Source organism: Rhinolophus sinicus, linkage group LG02 (assembly GCF_036562045.2).
Source record: "Rhinolophus sinicus isolate RSC01 linkage group LG02, ASM3656204v1, whole genome shotgun sequence".
NCBI lineage: Eukaryota > Metazoa > Chordata > Mammalia > Chiroptera > Rhinolophidae > Rhinolophus > Rhinolophus sinicus.
The window spans coordinates 36,346,382-36,364,506 of record NC_133752.1 but is presented as its reverse complement, the minus strand read 5'-3'; the positions used below and the strand labels follow the sequence as shown (position 1 = coordinate 36,364,506).

Here is an 18,125-nt window from a genome sequence, read left to right as displayed (position 1 = left end):
CTGTCCAGGTCACTGACATAAGTGGTGCAGCTGAGGGACATGACTAGGGGAGTGCCCCAAAGCTGACGTTCTTGTCACTGATTCAGTAAGGTGTATACATATGTTCTCGTCATGGCAATTAGTAATTACTGTATGCTCACCATGTGCCAGGCACTATTTTAAGCCCTTTGCAATATGACTTATTAAATTCACACATCACTACAAGGTAGTCCTCCTACTAATGTCAGTCCCATTTACAGATGAAAAAAAGTGAAGGACAGATTATATTCCCCAAACTGTCATGGACGGTGGAGATGCCTGACCACGGCACTATACCCCTGAAGCTGAAGCTGAATAATATTTAATGTCACTATAATTTAATATATATATAGTCAAGGGATGTGGAGTACAGCATAGAGCATAGAGTCAGTGGAACTGTAACAGCTATATAGGGTGACAGAGGGGTAGCAGATTGGGGGAGAGGATTATCACTTTGTGAGGGGTATAAATGTCTAACTGTTACATTGTTTTGTACACCTGAAGCTAATAAAATAAATAAATAGATAAATAAATAAATAAATGGTTATGAAACTGAAAGGAAAAAAAAGTGAAGGACAGAGCTTTTATCACATGCCCAAGCTGACGTGCTCAAAAACCTTCTAATCCGGTTTTCCTCCAGAGCCCACGTGCCTGTCCACTAATGTAATTTCCCAATTTCCATCAAACTTCTCTCTTCTTGTATTGGCACTGTATATTAGTGCTAGCATAAACTGAGAGAGGAAAAGAAAATTTCTGTGATTACTATGACCAATAAATTTATTATGAAAGACATTATTTCACATGCTTCACATATTACAAATGCACATGGACACAAAACCAGCACAATATGCTAATTAATGAGAACTTCATTGAATTTTGTGTAGATTTCATTTTTCGGAGCTAGACAAATTGACTAAGCTAAGAAAAGCACAGTAAAGTCAAAGGTTTAAAGGAACGTGTTTACAGATCGTTGATAGCAAGTAGGGCAATAACACTGGTTCCTCTTCTGTGCACAATTTTGTAGTCTTGGAGTCTAAAAACGGAAGGTGAGTCTCTTGTGGCTGTAGGAGAACATGTAACTAGCGTACAGTTTGATCTCTATTTGACTCAAGCGAATTTCCTCTTCAGTTGTTGTGTTTTCTGTTCCTCTCTGGGTGGTGGTGACTTCCTTCTACTTACATGAGGAAATCTGTCCACAGATTCTCCACACTCTGTGGGGTCACTTTGTTTCATTCATTCACTTTTCCACTCATTCATAGATCCATCTGTTGTTTATGGCATTATGCAGTGTGGGGGATATGAAAATTAAGACGAAATGGCTGTCCCCTTAGGAGTTTACAGTATAGAGGACAGAGAATACACATTCATATAGTTGGAGAACGCAGGGCAGAGTGGGCTGAGGGTATCTAGGTAAAGTGCACAGCACATTGCAGGCGGAGGGTGATCACTGGGCATGGAGAAGATGGCCTTGGAACCAATAGGATTTTGGTCAGTTGAAGTCAGAAAAAAAGACATTTTCTAAAGAGAAAATGGCATGAGTCAAGTGGTGAAAGTGGCAGGACACATGAGCATTCAGAAAACAACAAAAGCCCATGGGGACTCAGACCCTCCCAGTCTCTGGGACCCAGTGGTTAATCAGCGTTCAGTTTGCTTCTGGTCTTGACCTCTGAGAGTCCCTACCTTCAGCCACATTCCATGGGAAAGCTTCCGCCTGGCTTTCTTCTTTTAGTTTCTGGTGTCCTTACCATACCCTTCACTTTTTTTTTTAAAGCCTGGGTTAATTTCTTGCTCCCACTGACTCCCCTAGAGAATAAATTCCTATTCTGAGTGCACACACTTCTGGCTTCTACTCCCTGATACGGACCTGTCGGAAACCACCACAGTCTTAACTGAGTCTGACTCTGTTGCTTGTTCGCCTCCTAATTCTCTGTGGCCATGTTCCCCCTGACCCCCTGCCCACTAGTGCCTGCCCCCCTATCTGTTGTTAGACCTTCTTTGTTTAAAAATATTTGAATTTTAAAAAGCATAAGAGCAATAATTTAATCTGTCTTGATAAAAGCATAGTTAGGTAAGAAAATGTTATTATTTTTAGAAACACATGCTGAATTACTTAGGGTTCAAGTGCCATGATGTCTGTAATTTACTTTTAAAAAGTTCATCCAACAATATATAAAGAAAATGTGACAAAAGGTTAAAATTTATTCTACCTAAAATGTGGATGCTATTTAAATGTGAGTATTATTTGTACTGTTTTTTTCTACTTTCTTATTATCTGAAATTACTCATAAGAAATAGTTGAAAATAATAGTAGTATGTGTTAATAATTGAAAGTTTTGGAAATAAAGAAAAGCACCAAAAAAGTCTGTCATGTACCATCAACCAAAATGACACATTGTTCAACTTCTCTCCAATCTATTGGAAATCCTTTTCTGTAAACACACACACACACACACACACACACACACACTGAATTATGGCCATACCATATATATAATTTTTGCTCTTGCTTTCTGGTAGGATATTTTCTGATCATCTGCTTCCTTGTTTGTCTCAAAGCAGGTTCTGGATCTGGTCTTTCCTGGGCCAGTCTGTTTTCCTATATTAAAGTTTGGATATTTCAGTGGGTCCAAAGTCCAGAAGGTCTTAAATAGATTAGGTGTTTGGACTTCGTTCAAACTCCATTTGACAATAGGGAATCATTGAATGTTTATAGGAATGTGGAATTACATGGTCATTATGTTTTGTTTCTAGGTAGATTAAGCTGGTAGTTGAGCATGATACGTGGCAATGGCTCCAGAGCAAAGAAAACTAATTAGTTAGGGAATTTACAGATTGGTGCATAAGAAACTGGACTGATGACTTGGGAATAGCAAGGAAGGAACAGGCGTAGGAGCAAGTAATTCCACTGAGCTAAGCACAGTAAGTGATTTGCATGCCAATAAGAATGTTATTGTATGGTTATTGAATGCTTCTGTATGGTTTTCCAAAATGGCACCAAAGAAATTTTGAAGACTTTAATATTATAAATGTCTTATAATTTATTCTTTGTTTGCTTTATCACTATATATTGCTAAAGTTGCTTGGGTGTCATGTGACTGCTCCTATGGTTCTGACTCACCACCAGTAGAGTCTACATTTTAGGTTGATTCCTCAGTAATCTTAGAACAATTTTACAGATGTCAATACTGAGGCAATAAGAGGTTTGGCTACCTGCTCTAGGCCAAGTACAATGAACTCCCTTTGACAGTGACCTCCTTAGGAGAAGGGCGGGCTGTAGGTTACTCACCTTTGTCTGCTCCTTCCAAGCCCACCACGTGACAAAGAGCAGATGTGTAAATGTTTGAATTGTCCAAAGTTAGGTCAAAACCAAGACCAGAACTCAAGGCTCCTGACTTCAGCCCTGCACTACACCAACAGTGACTCACTCAGTTCCCTTATACTCAAAAATTTTTATTGGTGGGAAAACATGATGTTATTGGAGGCATCATCTAAATAATGGAATAGAGAGGAGAGAAGTAATAAAACAAGAATCTGTCTGGGCTTTTTTTTTTTTTTTTTTTTTAACATCCTCCAATGTCTGGGGCTCTTTCCTGTAGCTGTAGCTCTTCCTGAAAGTTGCCCACTCTGTCTCCTGAACCAGCCCACAATAGTAAGTCATCAATGGTAAGTCGTCAGGGGCAACTGCAGTCTGAAGACAATTACCCTGAAGCAGCCTTTTATGAGGCATAGGCTGCAAGAGTACCCAGAGTAAGTGCAGTGTCAAGTTTAATTCCACTCAGATGAGCCCTCCTGAGAGAACCTCTGGTTTTGACTCTTTGCAACCATTCTAGTCCTCCTCAAGTTCTTATCCACAAAATGTTTTTTCTAGTCAGTCTTTGAGCTTTGGGTCCCAGTCCAAATCAAATATTCCCTGGCCCCAACCACTGGGGCAGTAGTGATGCTCTTTGGGTCTTGCAGCCTTTTCTACACTGTGCAGGCTAACCTGGGGACTCTACAGGACCTCTGCTAGAATGAGATGCAACTTGCCCCTCCTCCCTCCAGTCAGTGGCTCTGCCCCTCCATCTCTCCAAGTCTCTGACAACCCTGAATGTGTTGATCTACCTCTGAGTCAGGCTCTTTGGGTTTCTCTTTATGCATCTATGTTCTTCTCTCTCTTTGGCTTCTTCCTCTGTCTCCTGGACCACTCTGTTTGGGTCTGTATCTGTGTTCCTGTCACTGTCTGGCTATCTGTGTGCGCTGGGGTGCCTTTTTCTGTCTCCAAGTTTTGGTCTCTATTGTTCTGTCTACAGCACTTAACTTTTGTGTCTCTGACTGTACCACTTTATGTCTCTGAATCTCTGAGTCGCTCTCTCTCTCTCTTTCCCTCTGTGTGTGTGTGTGTTTCCATCTTTCAGAACTTCTTGCATCATTCCTCAGACTCCTTCAAGAACAGGTTTATCCTGGTATCTAACTCCCACAATATTCTCTTCTTTCTTTCAGTCCTGTTTCCTTTTCGCTGAGCCTTGACTCCTACCAAACAAACAAACAAACTTGGGGCTCACCTTTAGTTCATTGTTTGACCAGATACCCACTATCCTGCCTCTGTCATCACTCAGGTATTATTCCTCAAGCCTGGAGCTGCTGGCCTCACCATTTTGCTCTGCTATTAGCACATGAAAATGTGGGAATTTAGAATGGCAATATGAAAAGTCACAGACAGGCTGGTTTCATCACAGAAACCTCTATTGGAAAGACTGTGGTGAGTCTGTCTTTCAGCTTCCCCTATGTATCACACTATGCCTGCCTGAGGCCTCAGCAGGACTTTCAAAACTTTATGCAAAGCCTTTGCTTGGTTCTCTCTACTTGGGCAGGGTCCACTGCTATGATCAATGGAAAGATAAGCCCACATTTGTAAATATGGGACTTAATGTGCATGTAGGAACAACACCATCTTATCTTAGATACATCACAGCCTGACTCTAATGCAAATTGCAGCACTGACAACTCTTGAAGAAAATGTAACATCCATGACTTTTGTTGGCATAGAGGGCCAAAAATTTTATTTTTCACAAAATCAAAGAATCTAGCACCAACTTTATAAGCCAATGAACATGAAGGAAATCAGCAGTGAAGCAATCCCATGGAATGACTCAAGGACCGATTAACCCAATTTAACATTCCTTAGCTTGGGATTGCCTAATAGATTCATCTTATGTTCAATCACCACTGTGTTCAGAAGGATTCTGAGGCTGAGTATAGGCTTAGCAAGAAAGAAGACAGATCAATGAGCTTTATTCATGGCCTTAGAAAACGAGAGTGGCATCATACGCATATGCTATGTATTTGTCATCTTGGGTCTACAGAGTTCAGAAAGTGTGTCAGCGTCATGCAAAATGAAGAATAATTTTAAAAATGAAGAAAAAGAGAAAATTATCTAGAGAAGAATGCTTTTGTTGGCTTCAACTCCAGGGCCTTTTAGCTGTGTTCACACAATCAGGAGCTTCTGTTCTTGCTTTGGGTTGAAATGTGTGTCCTCTTTATAATTCTAATGGGACGGAATCTATGTTACAGGTTCTATGTTACTTCCTTTTGCCAGAAAGGAGAGAAATATGTCATTAAATACATGAATCATTTGTAGACATGGGTTACTAAGAAATTTTCTCACCAATACATACATAATCTAAATGGATGCATAGCTCATGTTTCAACATGCACTGTTCTTCAAGCATCATTTTGCATTACTCCTTGTCATAGACCCTCTGTTCCAGATGAGCATTCTATTTCCTGAATATGCCATGCATATGTCAGCCTCAGTGTCTTCGCTTATGCCATGGCTCCTGATGGAATGCCTTTTTCTCTCACTACCTAATGAATCCTATATATATTCTTCAAGCTCCAATGCGTGATTTTCCTCCTCCATGTAACTTAACCTGATCATCCTGGCCCTCTGTGAGGTCCCCTTCTGTACCATTTACTGTGCATATCACTAAGATGGCAACTGTTGGGGGATTTTCTGACACTCTTAGACTGCAAATCCTTCTCTTTTCCTCCCCATTGGTACTGCAGAGCCACTTAGTACTTTGCTTTGCCCTCTTTGTCCTCTTCTTCAGATACCATGCACTGTGAACTCACACCATCAGGGTTATTGAAATTAATTAAATTTCTTAAGACCAAGAGTCCTTCACCTCCATGCTTCTGAAGCTCTAAACTGCAGATCAATCACATGAGGCTGTTGACAAATACAGATTATAACTCGGCAGGTGTAGCAGGGGACCTGAGAATGCAAATTGTTAACAATATCTCAGGACACTGAGCAGCTAGACTTCGCATTGTTTTTAAACACCAGGTACAACCCATTACTGTTCTTAAAGCCAATTTAGTGAGTCACAATCAATATTTGTAAAAAAAATAGAAAAGAAATTAGTAGGTAACATATAGAGTAGTGTTGTTTCCTATAACGTGTTTCCCTGGAAATAAGACCTAGCCAGACCATCAGCTCTCATGCATCTTTTGGAGCAAAAATTGATATAAGACCTGGTATTATATTATATTATATTATATTATATTATATTATATTATATTATATTATATTATATTATATTATATTATATTCCCAGTCTCACATTATATTAAAATAAGACTGGATCTTATATTAATTTTTGCTCCAAAAGACGCATTAGAGCTGATGGTCTGGTTAGGTCTTACTTCCGGGGAAACACTTTTTGGCTTTTTGTGTGTGTTTGTAATATAGATTGTGTGTGTGTGTGTGTGTGTGTGTGTGTGTGTGTGTGTGTGTGTATTTATATACATAGAGAGAAAGAGAGACAGAGAGAGAAAAAATGTATTGTATACTATGAGACAATTCAAAAAGTTTAAAGGCCTCTCCTTTAAAGTACAGTGCAAAATGAGATATAAACTTATATCAGCAAATTAAGACAGTAAAACTCAATGGAATAAGAATCTATGAAGGTTCCAATATGCTGGGGCAATTTCCCAGAAGGTTCTAGCATGAAGGGGCACTGGAAAGAAAGGAGAAGAGGCTGAATTTGGGGACCAGCTTTCTGGATATAACTTTGCCTTCACTGTGGTTGAGCTTATTTCCTGTACTTTACTGAGAGGCAGCTATGAAAATTCTTTAGTGGGTGGGTGTTTCCTAATTTGTTACTGTATCATGGAAGGGATAATACCACTGTTTCCTTCAAGGTCAACTGCTGGGTTTGATAGTCTCAAAAACCCAGTGCAAATATTCTTTTGAAGCTTGAGGAGTCTCTGCTCTGTTGCCTCTGTTGGCCTTGAGACATAATAATGGCAATGTGTGGGCCTTGGGGGGAAAGGAGAATATAACATTGCTTTGACTGTATTGTTATAAATAGTAGTTTCTTGTTCTTTTTTATTTCTACAGGGAAAATGAGACTAAAAGATTTTTTTTTTTTTTAAGTTTTAGGAAAATGAACCTTATTCCAGACTATTCCCAGTACCTGGTACAATGTCTGGCATATTTTCATAAAATGTATAATTAGCTAATCTTACATCTTGTTCTCTTCTGCAAAAGTTAAAGAATCATATAAAAAGTTTACAAAAGAAGACTGTGTTCCAACATATGAAAATACGCGGTTTTCCTTCCTAGGTATTATTATTAGTCACCTTGACAGATGAGAAAACTGAGGTTGCTACTTGAATGGGGTCACATTGCTAACAAGCAGAAGTCTGAGGAGTGGATAGATGAGGAAATGACTGGAGACAAAGGAGTGGCCTCTCCTCCCCCAAATTCTCACGGACATAGCTGCTTATTAGCATTTCTTTTCACTTGGCATTACCCAGCAGTAAAAAGGTTTCTTTTTGTACATAATTCTAAAACCATCGCCGTAATGCAGCTGGGGAGACTGGCTGGAGCAGCAGAGAAAAACGAGTTACTTGGGAGATTTCATCAACAGTCAGTCTAGTGTGAATCAGTGGCATGATGGAACTGTCAGTAAACTAATGCAGTCTTGGGTTGCTTTAATGTGTACCCAGCAGCTAGAACAAGGGAGACCTGTGAGGCTTTAGTCTGCACGTTGGACCTTAGTGTTAAAATAGATAAAAATTTGGAAAGTATTCAAAGGAAATAAGGCTTCTGGGTGATAAGGGGACTGAAAGCCTGTCACAAAAGGAGAAGTTGAAGATAATGGAAAGAGAAGAGAGTACATTCTAAATGCTTTCAACTATTTATTTAAGTATCATTTTATGTTTTTTTAAGTTTAACTCTAGGAAGTAGTCTTCGACCACCAGTTGAAAGCAGGAAATAGCAATTCAGTGCAGACAAGAGTTTTCTGGCATCAATCATGGAAATACGGAATGAGTTGACCTATCAAGTAGTGAGTCCCCGTCATTACCAGTATGTAGGAAACATTTGGATAAGGGTCATGTCAGGGTTTAGATTTTATTCACATGCTGTAGAAAAATTAAAAGAATTATAAACCAAGCTGATGGTTGTGATGGGGGATTATGTGTGGCTTTTATTTATTAAGTTAAACATTTTAAATTATTTAATTAAAAAATAAAAAGCATATATGATTTTTATAATCATCAGAGGTGAGTTTACTGTGAAGACAATGACGTTTCATCATCAAGGCCCCTCCCTGGCACAGACCCTGGCAATGTAGTTAATAAATCTTGTCACCTCGAAGGATATTTAATATTAGTCCCTGTACACGAACATTTAAAATACCCTGGAATCTTACAGCTCATATTTGAGAGAAACTTGATGGAAGACCCCAAATTTGCCAACAATCTTAAAAACTCCATTACCAATAAAGCTGAAAATAACTTTTCTACACTGTCAATAATTTTTTTAAATATTCCAGGTGAAAGACTGAATGACTGTCCTATTCTCACTCTAGAAAATTATATAAAATTATTATTATATGAAGGGATAATCAAAGACAATATAGCCAAAAATACAAAGGGAAAAATATAGGGTGTGTTAAACAATAAATGAACGTAAGTTATTTTTCTCAGATTTGTGATGTGTGTGGTTTTCGTCAGCTGTTTTGATTTGTAAATTTTTGTGATTTCTCACTCTAAATTATTATGGTTTTCTTATTTTTTTGTAATTTTCTATTAAATTTCTTAACGAGACTTCCAAATTTTACTAGCTTCAAGCCCCTTAAAATCTGATTCTTCTCCCTAAAAGTCATAATAACAAAATAAAACATTTTTAAACACAGTTCTAATTACAGGAAATTTAGATCCTTGAGATTAGGACTGTATGCAATGAGCTATTAGAAGAGCCTGGAAAACCCTCTATAACAGCAGCCATGGACCTGTAGGGATCCCATGCCACGCCCAACACAGCATCCGTCTCCAGGCTTCACGTCAACAGGCCTTATCACTGCCCTTTCACACTCACCTGAATTACTCACACCACTGTGCAGTGCTCTGATCCTACACACACCTGGCATTCTCTTGTTTCTAGGCCTTTGCTCTGGTTATTCCCTTCGATGGAATAGCTCCCTGAACAATTCTTTCTCCAAATCCCACCAGACTTCAGATAGAAAAAAAGTCGCCGTTGCGCACACGCACGGTAGCCCTGTTTTTTTCTTCTCTCTCTCTCTCTCCTCCTCCCTCCTCCTCCCTCCCTTCCCCTCTCTCCTTTACCCAAGTGCTGGGGCAATTCCAACATTCAATAAACTGTAGTTGAATAAATGAAAAAAATAAAGCAAATTATTAACAGGGTTATCTCTGGAAGTTGGATTAAGGATGCAATTAACACTTTTCTTGTTTTCAAATTTTAGTTACCCAACAAATACATTAATCTATTTTGTTACTGGTTTCATTAGAAGAGCTACATTAGGAAAATTTGATCGAACTGAAATCTTCTTTAGCAACACCCTCAACTCTGGTTTCTTCCATTAAGGAAACCATGCTTATGAGTTTGATGTATATTTTTTTCAGACTTTTATTTCACATGTTTGCATATCTTTATATGTACACATATATGTGTTGTGCAGTTTTGGGGTAGAAGGGGTGATTTTTAAAAACTAAGTGGTATCATACCGCAGTTAGTTCCTCTAACTTAACAGTATGTTTTCGGATCTATCAACTTTTGATATGTGTATCCAACACCCTCAGTGTTTCTCAGTAGGGGTGCTGTTGGCATTCTGAGAAGGACAATTCTTGGTTGTTCAGAACTGCATCATTCTTTGTAGGATGTTAAGCATTCCTGGCACCCCCTCACCACATGCTGGTAGTGCCCAATTCCCTGACCTCATCATTTGACAACCCAAAATGCTTTCACACCTTTTCAAACACTTTTGGTTAACTTTTCACAGAATCTCATCTTATGAGCACTCAACTTTATTTATCGTCTCACTGTCACTGGATATTTAAAATGGCTCCAAATTGTTACTCTCCCAAACGTGTCTGCCACAAACACCTTTGTGCATCTTTCCTTCTGCTTGTGTGTGAGTGTTCCAGTAGGTAGATGCAAGAAGTGGAATCGCTGGTTACCTGTGCACGTTCAGTTACACTACCTCTGCTAAATTCAACGTATACCCCTACCAACAGTAGATGATAATATCCGTTGTCCGCAGATTCTCCAATACTTAATAGTGTCTAACTCTTTTAGCCAATCAGGTGGATAGAGAAAATAGCACATTGTTGTTTTAATTTGCATTTCTCTGATTGGTAGTAAGACTGTTTGTTTGAAATACAGAATTCCTCTCCTGTGAAAGACTTTTACTTTCTCTTCTGTATGTGTATACATTTTAATTTTTACTACATATACTTTATAATCGGGAAAAAAAATTATACACACTTTAAAAAATAATGTATGCGTCCTTCAGGGCCTACTTAGATCTTGGCTCATTCAGGGAACTGTCTTGATTTTTCCTCCTGGAAGGAAGTAGGGTGCTTCACTCTTTGGTATGTAGTTTGCAAAGTATTTGTCTCATGCTCCTGACTAGATTAATGACCTTCTGAAGCCCAGCCTGAGGTTTTTCCATTTTTGTCCCTTTTGACCTGCCTCGTACAGTGCCTTGCACAATGCTTTGCACAGATTTGAAGCTTAATAATAAAGATTTATAAAGCTGAATGATAGAAGGTAGAGATGGTTGATTGTGGGGACACTGACAACTTCACTCTACTGTATTTTCAACCTTTAGTTCTTCATGGACACAAGTGGATACATTCCTACAAAGAATATGTAATGTTGTTTGGATCTCTAGTGACTTCCCTGAAGTCTCATCATAAGTTTCTGGGAAAGAAATGCTTAACTCAATGAGAAGAGGAAGTTTAGGCATTTGTGTAAGAGCTATTTGGAGAATGAGGCTCCTCCCTGCCCCATAGACACCATGAAGTGCAGGTGGCTGTGTGGCAGGCCCTATCCTAGGTTTACCCAAGCCCAGGACTCCACAAAATCCAACAGACATCAAGATCGACTCAACCAAGCTGACATCCAGAAATTAACATTCACTGAGATGTTCCAAATTGGAGCACAATATGGTTCTTCTTGCTTTATGCTCAAGTATTTCTTATGTGTTTATGGTATATAGCTATTATTTAGAAGATTACCATAAAAATTTCTTAGTAAAAACTGCCTTCAAGCTGTAATTATCAGAAGAATTTTGTAAATACTTTAAAAACAGACTTCAGAGCTCATTGAAAAGAGTCCAGAAGAATGTCCAAATCCTTTACATATTAGAATTTTGTTCATCAAATTTTGTTGCTTCAAATACGTGATCAATTGGCTCAAACTGAATCTTATTCTGAAATGTTCATTCAAAAATTAATTATTGGTGAAAGGTAGTTAAGAACTTGTGACCTTGTGGAGATTTCACCTATCAAAAGAATTGGAATTTGGGCTGTAGCCAAGCCTGCAGCTTTTTTATAGCTTCACTTTTAATTCCTCTAATTGTCTTTTTTTTTAAGCTGAGGTATAACTGACACAAAACATTATATTAGTTTCAGATTCCAATAGTCCTTTTGAAGCATTTTGTACTGAGAAGATTTGAACTTGTCTGTGAATCAGTTCAATGAATGAAGCTGCTTTGTGGGTAAATAACTCAATGGATTTTCTTATAAAATGTTTTTCATTGCCATCGCTTTCAGCTAGCAGATACATTTCTAGTACAGGATGGAGGCATCTCTGCCCCAAAGAGGAAATATGCTAAAGAAACACACATTAGGAAATGCAGATTTAGAAAACCGATAGCTTGGAGACCTATGTAGAAACTTCCTTCCACAGATGGTCTTCCGTTTACGTTTTATTTATGATCAGGCTAAAATTTCCGACCATGGTGATGTCACAGTGGATGCTAGCGTGGCCCCTCACAATAGCACCCTTTGCTCCCAGAGCCGGGCTTTTCCGTAAAGTTCTTGTACACTCTCCACACCTCATTAACAGTCCTTTGTTCACCGAAGTCATTGACATTGTTTATGTAATTGCCTGTGTCCCCTTCCTCTCCACTGCTCTGGACCGTGAGTCCCTTGCAGTAGCAACTACCCCTGGTACCTAGCTTTCTGAAATAAATTGAAAGTAATAAAAAATTATATTCCAGCAACAAGAAAATCATGCCACAGAGAACACATAACAAGTCATGGCTTTGGGGATCTCAATGGTTTCATGAGAACAACTGATGTGTACTCAGATCTGCTGTTTGCAAGGCGTGTTTTAACCATTTATATGTGTGTCAATGTGATCAGTACTCACAATTGACCCATGAGGTATGACTATTATTAATCCTCTTTTAGAGGTGAGAAAACTGACACTCAGATTGGTACTGTAACTTGTACAGCTAGCACACAGTTTCACCTGGATAGAGACTAAGGACAGACTCTGTTGGTCACAGTCCTTCCTAATCACCGCAATGGACTGCCTCCACCGAGTCATTAGAAAGAATATGAAAAAATCTGTCATTAGGGGATAAGAAAAAGGTGAAGAACAGTGTGCCTAGAATGCTCTTATTTCCATAGAATTAGGAAAGGGGCATATCCAAATGCCTCTAGATGCATACGATATCTCTTATGAGGAAACACAGGAAAATGGTTAACACTGGAGAGAGAAATAGGGGGACTGACGATTAAAGGTGGGTGGAAAAAAAAGCTTTATTTTCATTATGTCTTTTAAAAGGTATTTGGATTTTTTTTCTCCTACCATGGATATATGTTATCTTTTCTAAAACAAACTTTTTAAAACCCATACGTCAATTCAAATCTCCTTGGGACTTCCCCAGATCTTCAGATATTTGTTAGTTTGAAAGACTGTTTGATGCAGCTTGCATCTCCATATAAAACATCTGAATTCCTTGTACTCAACTTCATTTCACTCATGGCAATGGACTCTAGTATAATAGCTCAGTGGTTTTCTACACTGCAAAAGGTGGTACCACACTGGCAAAAGAAACTGAGAGAGCGAAGAAAGGAAAAGAATAATTGGTGAGAGCCTATTCTTATGGTTATTTTTGACTTGGACTTTAAAATTGTTTTCTGTTTTCAAAGAAATTTTGTATGTTTGTCTGCTAGGGCTACCATGACAAAGTACTACAAAATGGGTGGCTTAAATAGAAGAAATTTATTGTCTCACGGTTCTGGAGGCCAGAAGCCCAAAGTCAAGGTGTCAATAGGGTTGGTTCCTTGGTTATCTCTGGTGTCAATAGGGTTGGTTCCCTCCGAGGGTTGTAAGGGAAGGATCTGTTTCAGCCTTCCCGCCTTGATTCATAGATGGTCATCACCACAGCCACATGGCATTCTCCCTAGTTGCAAGTCTGTCTCCAAAATGTCCCCTTTTTATAAAAAGACACAGTTGTATGGGATTACGGCCCACCCTAATGACCTCATTATAACATGCTAAAGACCCTACCTCCAAATAACATCACATTCTGAGGTACTGAGGGTTAGGACTTCAACGTATGAATTTTCAGCCTCGCCCTGCTATTTCTTGGTCCTGATGTTTTGGCTGAAAGCGTGGTCTCTATGTGCTACTTATGTGGGGAATGTTGCTGAGGTAATCTTTGAGAGGAAATGCCAGTGAGGGAAGAGTGCCCCTGTGGTTTGCCCTGAGTGAAAGCACTGTTCTCTCCTTCCTAGGTGGTATCACGGCAACCTCACTCGTCATGCAGCAGAGGCTCTTCTCCTCTCAAATGGATGTGATGGTAGCTACCTTCTGAGGGACAGCAATGAAAGGACTGGGATGTACTCTCTCTCCGTGAGGTAGGATGCTTAAAGACTCTATGCATTCAATATGGTTCCATCTCTTACTTACATGGCCATTGACTTTATCATCACACTCAAATTGCCATATAACAAAATTCTCTTGATTCCTGTTAGATCAGCAGAGCCAAGGATCCCAAACTCTGAGTGGTGAGACTGTAAAAAACATTCTTGCTCCTTCCATTGGCAGTGGGGGAAATGTTAGACTTGAAGGAGTCTTTCTGAATTGTTTAATCCAAACTTCTTGCTTGATGGATGAAGGAACTGAAATCTGAAGTGGTTAAGTGTCTGGCACCCAATACATCAGCAACAGAAATAGCATCAGAATCCAGATCCTGAATGCCGGCCCAGTGCCCTTTTAATAGTCCTTGCTTCCTCTGGAAAATCAGAGTGATTTGTGGCTGTGCGACTTTCATAATCACAAACTAAAGCAAGCAATACTGAAACTATCAATGTTTTTTGTCTAAATGGACTGACCTCCTCTCTCAAGTTTCCATCTCCCCTGAATTAATGTAGTCCTTACCAGATATACCCAGCCAAAAAGAGTAATTGTCCAGTCCTTCCAGAGTCTCTCTCCTCACCCCTTCCTTCTGGCTGAACTATCAGAGAAGTTGACATACCAATGAGATAATCAGAGGGAGCCACTGGTCTGTCAGCGTCTGTCACCTTGGCTTCTGCTGACATGTAGCAAGTCTTTGTGGGCTCAGGGGCATTTAGTTGCCTCTGGTTCCATCTGGGGATGTGAAGACTCCATGAAATTGCCCTAGGCCACCCACCGCTTTTTAACCTCAAGCTGTTACTATTTTATTACTGTTCTGATGGAGCCTCCGTATGTCCTTGAAAGAAAGTCACAGGTTCCTTTCATGCTGCAGTCCCTCATGCTGAAGGTTTTCTTTTTTTCCCACTCCACGTGGTCCAGGTCTCCTTGCCACTAACTCAGCAACTCCCTTATCTCTGAAACTTCGTTTCTATCCTTTCTATCCAGCTCAGCAACTTTTTTGTTTGTTTGTTTTTGTTTCTAATTAATGGCAGGGTTCTATGAGCTGAGCTCAAAAGCCAGAATTAACATATTTTCTTATCTTCTCTTTGGACTTGAGGCATTCCATATTTTCTGTGCTACATAACAAATTACACAAAAACTTAATGGCTTCAAACAACAAAAATTGATTATCTCACAGTTTCTGTATATCAAAACTATAAGCATAAAAAAAGAAAAGTATAGGCATGATGTGGCTGGATTCTGTGCTCAGGCTTCTACCAGAGTAAAATACAGATGTTGGCCAAGGCTGTGGCTTATCTGGGACTCAGTGTCCTATCTCTTCATTCTCTCCTGTCCTCTTCATTCCTTTTCATTCATATCCTTGCTACTGTTGGACTGAGCTCCCCATTTCCCATATAGCTATGAGCCAGAGCCCACTCTCAGCTCCTAGAGGCCATCCGCAGTTCCTTGCCACGTGGCCCCCATAGGCAGTTCACATGGATGTTTGCTTTTTCCTAGGCCAGCTAGAACACGTCTCTCTGAACTCCTCTTCTGTGACCAGCCACAGAAAACTCTGCTTTTACCAAAACTCTCCTGTGATTAGGTCAGGCCCACTCAGATAATCTCCCTATTTTAAAATCAAATGATTTGGGGCCTAATTATCTGCAAAATCCCTTCCAGCAGCATTTACATTAGCATATTTTTGAATAACTGGGGAAAGATGTATGTATTCTAGGGGCTGAGTGTTAGAATGCTGTCTGCCACACCTTTCATTCCTAGGATCATTGGAAGTCTAGAGGAAGTCTACTTTAAGGGGAATTAGAGAAATAAGTGGGAAGGCGGTGGGGTAAATAAGAGGGTCACAGGAAAAAAAAGCAAAACATACATTAACATTTTTATGTTACTCTGCTATATTTTCTTTACAAATTTTCTAAATAATATTTTGAAACAATTATTAATCAAAAATTGAATTTTGTTTAGGAGGAATTGTGTTTTTTCTGATCGAAAACAAATGTTCAAAGTTCAACTGGTTAGGATGTATATCCTTATTGTGTGGATCTCCCAAAAATCTGAAAGAAACCTGTGGAATTATGGGATCAAAGAATGTTAACTTTTCACCTATATATGTCTTATCTGAAGAATTGGATCATAAGTCCCTTACAAATGGCATATATTATACATTTATATAAAAATTTTAAATATAAATTATTAATTTCCATCACAAGCATTTGAAAATGCTTTAAAAAAAAAAAACCTACCAGCAGAGGTGACAGAAACCACAGACCAGCTCAGTAGAATGAGCTGTTTTTATTCGTTCATTCAATCAGTCAGTAATAATAAATAATTAAGAGCATCCATTCTGTGCCAATCACTCGACAAGTGTTGTAGAAGATTCAAAGACCGGTGCTCAGGAAGTATAGCCTCACATGGGCAATAATACCATTTAAAAATACCTCTCTACAAAATGGAGTGCAGTGAATGACATGAAAGCAAGCAAGATACGAGTAAGTGCTTGGGTTGTTGAGAAGAAAAAAAGCAAAACTCAAGCTGGATGAATCTTGCAATACTTGACAGAGTAGGTGGTATTTGAACAGACACTGATCAGAAACAAAGGGGAAGAAATTGCAGGTGAAGGGAACTGTATAAGCTAAGGGCCAAACTCCTAGGACAATTATAGATCCCGCTGGACTACAGCAGCAGTTGGCAAGGTGTGGTACCCAGACCAGTAGCATCACCTGAGAACACGGTAGGACTCTATATTCTCAGGCTCCACCCTGGAACTACTAAATCAGGAATTCGGTGGGAAGGGCTTAGAAATCTGGGTTTTAACAAGGCCTCCAGGTGATTCTGATTTCTGATACATGCGAAAATTGGAGCATGCCCCACATAGAGAGAAGAGCAATACTGGGAGTCAAAGTAGACATACTATATGTAATTTATAATTTATTTAATGCTCTTTCTCATTCCAAAAGTCAGGTGGAAAATGACAATGTAGGAAACTTGGTATTTAAGTCAGTAGGCAGTGGAACCGGCATGGGAGGAAAAGGGCTGGGCTCACATAACTAATAAGGTGACAGAAGCAGAATTCAGAATGACTCCCAAACAAGGAAGGGAGGAGGGACAAGAACAGAAGAGAATTTGCAGAAGGTGTGACATGTCATTTCTATCATTGCTCTTCCCTGCCCTTCTTAAACTCATGGCCGTTCAAGGAGGTTAATGTACAAGGACTCTTTCAGTAAGTCAGAGAATACACAGGGAGAATTGTCTCTTGTCTTCAGTAGAGTGAAAAAATGGGAACAGCACACTGCCAAGGGAAACTGTGCTTTAAAAATGCCCATGGTTTCTACTTCAGCTTCAGTTGTACAGTGCATTGATCAGGCATCTACAGTCTATGAAGTGATTCCCTTGATAAGTCCAGTGCCCATCTGGCACCTTACATCACCTTTACAACATTGTTGATTATATTCCCCATACTGTGTTTCATATCCCCACGACGACATTTTGTCTACCAATTTACACTTTCTAATCTCTTCACCTTCTCTCCCATCCCCTCCTCCCCCCCAATCTAGCCAACAAGTTATTTTTTCTGTATTGTATGTCAAGTATAATTAAATATATATACATATGTATATATATGTGTATATATACATATATGTGTGTGTGTATGCATATAGTCATGAGATATGGAGTACAGCATAAGGAAAATACTAGTCAATGATATTGTAACAGCTGTATACGATGTCAGACGGGTAGTAGCTTGGGTGAGTGGTGTTATCACTTTGTGAGGGGTGTAAATGTCTAACTATGATGTTGCTTTGTACACCTGAAACTAATAAAAAATTTTGTTTTTAAATGTCGGTGGTTTCAATGATTGTATCATAATTCTCAGTTGTTAGGAGGGTTTAATGGTGATACTCATACCTACGGTTATTATTTCCCTTCAAAAATGATATTCATTTGT

At 39.2% G+C, this 18,125-nt stretch overlaps 1 protein-coding gene across 1 annotated transcript in view; it reads left to right on the top strand.

Annotated features, from left to right (window-relative positions):
• DAPP1 (dual adaptor of phosphotyrosine and 3-phosphoinositides 1) overlaps positions 1 to 18,125 on the top strand; it is a 49,223-nt gene that overhangs the window by 4,660 nt on the left and 26,438 nt on the right. The window contains exon 2 of the mRNA XM_019757653.2: positions 14,062 to 14,184. Within this exon, the coding sequence (XP_019613212.1) occupies positions 14,062 to 14,184 (123 nt within the window). The remainder of the gene's footprint in view (positions 1 to 14,061; positions 14,185 to 18,125) is intronic.